The sequence below is a fragment of the Manduca sexta genome, chromosome 12, assembly GCF_014839805.1.
Source record: "Manduca sexta isolate Smith_Timp_Sample1 chromosome 12, JHU_Msex_v1.0, whole genome shotgun sequence".
Lineage (NCBI taxonomy): Eukaryota > Metazoa > Arthropoda > Insecta > Lepidoptera > Sphingidae > Manduca > Manduca sexta.
The window spans coordinates 14145843-14154176 of NC_051126.1; the positions used below are offsets into that span (position 1 = coordinate 14145843).

General features: G+C 39.7%; 1 protein-coding gene across 1 annotated transcript; it reads left to right on the top strand.

The window, feature by feature from the left end:
* Positions 1-799: 799 nt before the first annotated feature.
* On the top strand, positions 800-8332 carry LOC115447069 (nuclear pore complex protein Nup85). Its single transcript, XM_037437959.1, has 9 exons — positions 800-983; positions 1052-1732; positions 5235-5357; positions 5705-5920; positions 6202-6311; positions 6494-6711; positions 6889-7107; positions 7338-7437; positions 7781-8332. Exons 1-9 carry the CDS (start codon positions 909-911, stop codon positions 8007-8009), a joined length of 1971 nt encoding a protein of 656 aa, XP_037293856.1. The 5' UTR covers positions 800-908; the 3' UTR covers positions 8010-8332.
* Positions 8333-8334: the final 2 nt, after the last annotated feature.

The window sequence follows — 8334 nt, forward strand, 5'->3', positions numbered from 1 at the left end:
ATATCACTTAATGCACCGCTATAGCGTCACACGAAACTATATCACTCTGTTTACTGTATAATTTTGATAAAATCGTTTACAAAACAGTTTTTGACGAATTGACAAGTATAGTTTTTATTCGTGACAAATTCAACATGTCTTCCAACAGGTCATCCGGTCGTAACTAATTTTATATCTTGAGGGCAACATACTCATTTACTTATGACAATTTATAAAAAATAGGTGTCGATTTATTATAAATGTATATATACATATTTATAACTGTTTTGTTTAAATAACAGTAAATAAAAGTTTCTCAAGTTTACCATTTTCATAAAAAAAACTATGATCATTCGAAACTCTAAGGTTTTATTATAATTATTTTTGAATGATATTCGAAACTGTAAACCATCTAAACAATAAAAAACTCATAATACCTAATGCCTCAATTAGGACATTGGCGATTAATAACGGAAATAAAGATAAGTATAATAATTACATAAATATTATTTTCCTTACCATCCAATTATAGATCTAATGAATACATTTTCAAATCGATATATTTGATGGGCAACTCTACCTAAAACAAGTTAATTTTAGTCAAATTATTATTTAGTACTTACATATTTTTTATGTACATATGTGTTAAAATCTATTTAATTATGTTATATAATATAACCAAACAGCAACAACTAAAAGCTATACGTTTTACGCTAAATCCTAGTGGTTTTATGAGTCCTCTGAATGCTCAAATCGATATATCGATTCAACCAAATGTCTAAATAATACCTATTATACATACACTACCTTATTTCCCGCTAGTTTGAGTTGTCAAAAACTATGTTAGCTGTCAAATCAAAACGGTCTTCCGAAATTACCCGAATGTTTTAAATATTTTGAATTCAAAGTTATATTCATCAAAATTAGTTATGAATAATCTAAATATGGACTTGGTTTTATTTCGTGGCAATGGCAGAGAACCAGCTAGTAACGTGAAAACATTCGTAAGTTTAATTATATATCGTGAAAGAGGTTATGTTTCACTTCTTATAATTAAACCTTTATTTCGCAGATTCTACCCGATAAATGTTTCGAAAAAGGCGTGGGATGTGCGTGGAGGAATGGCAACAAATTTGCAATATATCCTCGAAGTCAAACGCCGAGCAAAACAGCGTCTACCGATGTTGACAACAAGATCCTAAACATTCGCCAAGATGTGCTCTTATTCACTTCAATCTTACGGAAATTAGTGAACGAGAGTAACGGGACGTACCTATTATTACAAAAGGCTGCAGAAACTGCAAAAACAACCGACAATCAAGTTGAATTTTTGAAATTATCACGACAATACCGCTCCATAATCCGAGTATGCATAGAAAATCTACAAGCATTGTCGAGAGTGCAAGATGGCGTAGAGAAGAATAATTTGCTGTCATACATAACAATACTATACTCAATAGAATGCATTTGGCACTTGTGCGAGATATTGTATATTGACAACATTCCCGGTGATATTGTGTTGCCATATTTGCTGGAGTGGGTACGATTCCACTTTCCGTGCCATGAGCAGACCGCGTCGCACCTACTGGAGGCGTGCGAGCGGGGCTCCGAGGACCATCAAGACTACTGGATCACCGTCATAGGCATGGTGGTGCAAGGGAGAGTGGACGTGGCCAGGGCACTCATGAAACTGCACTCGGCTGCTGAAACCAATGAGTTCAAGCTGGTCGACAATTCTTTGAGGAGGCATATAGTGTGAGTATCGTCACCAAATCAGCGATATAGACTATTGCAGACATCAGCTCCCTAAAAATCCAGCAATCGGAATTGGTAAAGCTCCTAAAAATCCGTGAGATATCTGCAGGACCAGGACGGTGTATCTCCAGTGCTTATATCCAAATGTGCTAAAAGTTTATCTCTTCCACTTACTATACTGTTTAGACGCCTCATTCAAGGGCTAGTTCCTTTAATTTGGAAATCAGCCGTATATCACCCCCATATTTAAAAAGGGTCATAGAGAACAGGTAGAGAATTACAGACCTATATCGGGGCTCTGTATATTTGCCAAAATTATGGAAAAATTGTTTACTCCGCGAGTATATCATACCATCAAGCAATCACTAAGTGATTACCAGCACGGTTTCTTGAAATAGATCTACTGTTTCGAATCTCCTCCTCTGCTCAGACTATCTCACGAAATTCATGTCGGAGCCCTCACAAGTTGATGTAGTTTACACTACACAAAGCGTGATGGATAGACAGATTCTATCCTATTAAATAAGCTATTGGACGTTGGTATTAGAGGAGATTTATTCAGATGGTTCAAATCTTATATAGAGAATCGTTGTCAGACAGTAGTTCTAAATGGTTTTACATCGGCCACAGTGCAAATTCCATCAGGGATTCCACAGGGATCATTATTAGGCCGTTACTATTTATTATATTTATTAATGACATAGGGTCATGTTTCGGGCTTTCATTCCAAAATAATTCTTTATGCTGATGACATGAAAATTCTTTGTACTATCTCGCAGGCTTCTGACTGTCTTAGCCTTCAACAAGATCTATTAGAGCTACAAAAATACTGCCAACGCGAATAAACTTGAGCTTAATGTATCTAAGTGCTTCGTCGTTTCTTTCACTCGCAAGCCTAACCCCACTACCTATAATTATAGACTGCATGGATCCCTCTTAGATAAGAAGAACGTAGTGAAAGATCTTGGTGTTACATTTGATTCAAATTACTTTTTGATATTCACATCGAGAATATCATAAAAAGCAAATAAAACATGGCTTCATTTTGAGATTTTCTTCAGAATTTAAAAGTGTCAAAACATTTAAAATACTTTACTGTTCGTTTGTCCATACCCACTTGGAATACGCTTCACAGGTATGGAACCCGATCTATAGCATTTATATCGACAGAATTGAACGCAGAAACGTTTTCACGTTTCATGCAGTTTAAGCTTAAGCTACATAAAATGTATTCATCAGATTATATAGATCGATGTAAAAAGCTTCACTTTTTACCCCTTTACGAACGTAGGCGAGTGGCAGACTTGGTGTACCTATTCAAAATTTTTAACGGGACCATTGACTGCCCAGATTTGCTTGGTAGTTTTGGATTAATAACGCGATCTATATTGTTACGTAAACCAAGCCTCTCTATACACCCCCTGTAACCACCGCGTATAGGCACAACTGCTTCACGATTCGTGCATGTAAGAGCTTTAACGAACTCTGCGGTGATTTTGATTTAGACTTGTTCGCTACCAGTGTCTCTCAACTAAAGAAAAACTTTGCTAACAAATTTTTGCTTAGTTTGTATGGAGCGTGGTGAATTTGTACATGTAATTTAATTATTTTTTTTCTTTTCTATGTAGATTAACCGACCTTTACCTTTTTTTATCTTACTCTACTTGTGAAAACTTGTAAATGGCCTTCTTATTGTTATTTTTGTTAATATTGTAGTATCTAGCTGTAAGTTTTCCGAATAAATATGTAGCAGCGTAAAGGTAGACACAGCTGTGGAGGAACAGATGGTGGCGTTCCTCTATAGAGGGGGAAGATTCCCAGTCAGGCAGATGTTGCGCCTGACCGGCCGCGGCCCCTCCGACAGTTCCTATTCGGAGGTGGTATATATGCTGCACGTCGCGCAAATTGTACAACCGTGATTCAGGATCGATGTCGCCATCTATCGTGCTTGCTGTGTGATTATCACTCCAGTTGTGTCACTGCATCGATCCTCTTGCAGTTCCGGCGATGTTGACAAGATGGCGGTGTATGTATCGATTGTACCGCCACATCACTCCCCCCCGGAGACCGGAGGTCGAAAGTCTTCAGTCGAGTCTTCTTCGATGCTAATTGTAGCTTGCCAGTGCCAGAGAGTTGATGCCCCGGTGAGTCAGGGTGAAGATGCCCCAGTGAGTCGGGGTGATGATGCCCCAGTGAGTCGGGGTGAGATGCCCCAATGAGTCGGGGTGAAGATGCCCCAGTGAGTCGGGGTGAAGATGCCCCAATGAGTCGGGGTGAAGATGCCCCAGTGAGTCGGGGTGAGATGCCCCCAGTGAGTCGGGGAGTGTGGTCCCAGTGAGTCGGAACCGTGCGCAATTGGCCCTAGTGGGTCAGGGCTGTGCGCGGGTGGTCAGCTCCTTTGAAGCTGACGGTGTTCGATTCAGTGAGTCGGAATCGATGCTGCGTCCCTCCGCGATGAGTTCGGTGCGTCACGTGGCTATACCACGACAACCGGCGAATGCTGCCCGTAGATGGTCCGGCTGTAGCGCAGTTGTGCCGTGACGTTGGAGCCGAAGTCCGTGCAGGAGTGCTGAAGGTACCAGGCTTGCATTGGCAGCATGCTTGTGGTAACCTTAATGGCTGGACAGTGCTGGCTGGCTGTGCGAAGTGTTGACTGGCTGGATGGAAAGGAAGTGATGGATGGCGAGGTGGTGTGAAGCGACGACGATGCAGGTGCGGCTGGTCTCGTTGATGACGGTGCGATGATGTTCAGCGACAAGGGTCACCACTTTAGCGGCGTAAAGGTTGACGCCACTGTAGAGAAACAGATGGTTGCGTTCCTCTATGGAAGGGGAAGATTTCCAGTCAGGCAGATGTTGCGCCTGACCGGCCGCGGCCCCTCCAACAGTTCCTATTCGGAGGTGGTATATATGCTGCACGTCGCGCAAATTGTGCAACCGTGATTCAGAATCGATGTCGCCATCTATCGTGCTTGCTGTGTGATTATCACTCCAGTTGTGTCACTGCATCGATCCTCTTGCAGTTCCGGCGATGTTGACAAGATGGCGGTGTATGCATCGATTGTACCGCCACAAATATAAAATAAAATAAAATTAGGTATAAACATTAAGACATGAGCTATATACAGAATTTAATAGCAATTTAGTAAAATTTATGTGCGTGTGTGTGTGTATATAAGTGTAATTGGTTAAATCATCATTAAGTTGGGCATTGGTCATGTATTATTATAATATTAATATATTATGCCTTATACTGCCCACTGTTGAGCATGGGCCTCCTCTACTACTTAGAGGGTTTAGTTTGGTTTTAGTCCACTATGCTGTTCTAGTGAAGTTGGCAGACTTCATATACCTTTAAAAGTTGTATATATGTGATCCATAATTATTATTTCACTGATGAATTTTATACTACTAAAATGCCCCAGTTGATACCTACCATACAAAAATTGTATTAGCATTATGTCTGTTACACTGACTAACTTATGTAAATCTCCATTGCAGGTTTATGGTGGCATATCTACGGGGGAGTTTACAATAACATGGAAGCACTGGCAGGCAGAGTGCCGTTCAAAGCTCAGCAGTGGCGTTCTCTCCAATGAACCCAAACTAGAGCTTATTATGAGAGTAAGATGATTTTAATTTAACTGTCTACAAAATAGTGTAATACCTTTGTAAACTTTTAAATTCGTATTTATTTAATCAACTTACTAAGAAGAGATAAAAGTCTCTGACACTTACTACTACACTGTAACTGAAATATATGGAAAATGTATAAATAAATAATGTTATCTACATAGGTTTTAGAGTTAAATTACAACTTATAAGTAAAAGAGAGGGTGTCATGGCATTATCTTATAATAATACATTTATACATACCTAAGGATAAATGTGTGATGTGCGCTTTTTGTATGTTTATTTTATAAATTTTTCTTTCATTTCACAATGTGTTGTAACAATATATTTGGGTGTAGTTGATCACAGGTGACTTTGGTGCATTCTCGTCCATACGTGGCGACTATACGTCATGGTACGACCTCCTGGGTGGGTGGGTGATGTACACGGCCCCATGGGCGAGACGGCATGAGTTGGCGTCAGCTTCCGCCGCGTGCGCAGAGCTCGGGGACGCGCTGAGTAACTCGCGACTGGACAGAGCTATACGCGCATTGCTTGATGGAGATTTGTATCAGGTAGGCTTTACTCTGTGTTATAGATTATAGGAATATTTGTTAGCTTGCTTGTACTGTTACTGTTTTTGTTGGCAATACTGGCTTTGTTTTTTCCTGATGAATTCAGAGGGACTCCCAACCAAGTATGTTAGGAGTATAATTTTTTAATTGACTATTCACTGCATTACAAAGAAAATAAAATAATGATTTTTAATTTTGTTAAGCTATTGAATTTTTTATGTCAGATACGTAATTAGTTTTATTTAGGAAATAATGGGGTATTTCGTTTGTTTGCATTTCAGGTGATACATGAAATACAGCAAATGTCTGATAATGGTTGGTTCGTAACTCATCTCACAGACATTCTGTATCACTGCGGGAAACTGAGGATCTTAGACAAACATCAAACTGAGTAAGTTACTTAATTTTTTCTTCTATAAAGTTGTGCTATGTTGTTCGTAGTCAATAAAAATTAATAACGTAATATCAGAGTAATAATTTTAGTTTCTCAAATAAAAACGAAACATTTAATGATTAATTGCTCAACTGTGTTACTCAGTATTTTATTCATCAAGTTCAATTTTGTGTTCGCAGCGTCACAAACCGTTTACGAGACAGTCTTATCTTGGATTATGGATCCTTACTAATGGAACACAAGTCTCTCTGGACGGTGGGGCTGTCATATCTTGCCTCATGCCCTCCAGAGGGGCTGAGGAGGGCAGAGCTCATTCTGGAGAGGATGCCACTGAAGACAGAGGCCAAGGTTATGAGAGTAATGGCAGAGGCCAAGAAGTATGGGCTTGTTGATGTTGGTGAGTGGTGAAAATTTTTAAAGTAGCTTTATCTGCATATTTTTCGCATTATATAATTTAGGTACTACCATGAAATACGTGATTTTAATGAATTACCTGGGTGTGAACATAGGTTTATATTTAGATACAGGGAGATAACAGTGATGACAGATGCAATTAGTATAATGTTGTGTGTAGGTGTGAGTGCATGCGTGTGCCAGTGCGCTGTGCAAGGAGGCGTGGGGCGGCTGGGCGCGGGCGTGGCGTGGGCAGTGCGTGCGCGCAGCGGGGCGGCGGCGGGGCGCGCGGCGCACGCGGCTCTGCGCCGGTACGTGCGCGCGCGCCGCCTTCCCGCGGAAGACCTGCTGCTCGCCGCTGGGCCTGCGCTGCTGCTGCACGACACTCTTCTCTTCCTAGGTAATTATTGTTTTAACACAACACTACTTTAATAATATATACTAGGCCTATTTTGTATTGATAAGTACACAAGAGGCATGTCAGGTTATTACCCCAATAAGCCATGACCAAAAACTGTTGTGTTGCTATTTCAAATTTATTACAAACAAAGTAATTGATGAAAATATTAAACGAATATATAATTACGTATACAAAAACGAATTGTTTCGATCCTCTTTATTTTTTTGCAGGCAAATATTGCGATTTCCATCGACTGTACAAAGATAGAGAGTTCAAGAAAGCAGCTCAACTTCTTGTTTCGTTGATTACATCGAAAATAGCACCAGATTAGTAAGTATATGACTCAGACTAAATCATATTTAGAAAATTATTTAATATTGAAATACTGACATTAATTATAACTTTATTTACATCTACCACTTTACCAAAATAAACGATGAATTTTCCGGTTTTCGGTACAATGTACTAAATTCTGTATACATCTCTATTTTAAAAACAAGTAAAAAATTATCTACCAAGCATTAGTATTTCCTCCGCTTCACCATATCCGAAGTTTACTAGTTAAGTGATATTATTACTGAACTGCATTTATGGGAAGCTTATATTTTTTACATTATTTATGACAGAATCTCTACCTTTATAATTTCCCTCACGCAAAAATTATCTCTTGCAGCTTCTGGGAAACACTTCTCCTGGACACACTACCGCTTTTAGAATCAGACGAACCTGTATTCTCTTCGTCGGACACGTACGAGATCATGCTGTGCTTGGAGCTGAAGCCAGCAGGACTGGACAGTGAGAAGGCGGATCTACTAAGACTGGCTCTCGCCAGGAACCTGGCGCGGACAGTCCTCTCTGAGGGTGGTGAGAACAAACAAACAGAAGACGGGAAGACGACATAGCAGTATGTTATTAGCTTCTAGGATAATTCTGTTTAAGCTTACGAGTACTACGATTTATCACTGCGACACGACTTTAAATCGCAAGATTTTATTGTCGCAGATCGCGGTTTGTATACTTTTAATAACAATTTACGAACAACCGTCGTGGGAAGTCTTAGAAATATGTTAGAGCAATTTTGAAGTCTGCGACTTTTTGTCGTGGCGTTCGCAAGGCCATCTAAACCATCAGTAATAGCAAAATAAATAGATCGTAATGCCCGATAGTTTAAAAGAGAGGTTGTATATAGGTATGTTAGGAAGTTGATTATATTATAGTTGCAGTTCA

Excerpts from the sequence above, each read along its gene's own strand:
- LOC115447069 (XM_037437959.1), top strand. The coding sequence starts at position 909 with ATGAATAATCTAAATATGGACTTGGTTTTATTTCGTGGCAATGGCAGA. Across the intron at positions 7,108-7,337 it reads CGACACTCTTCTCTTCCTAG|GCAAATATTGCGATTTCCAT; the intron begins GTAATTATTGTT and ends ATTTTTTTGCAG. Across the intron at positions 7,438-7,780 it reads TCGAAAATAGCACCAGATTA|CTTCTGGGAAACACTTCTCC; the intron begins GTAAGTATATGA and ends TATCTCTTGCAG.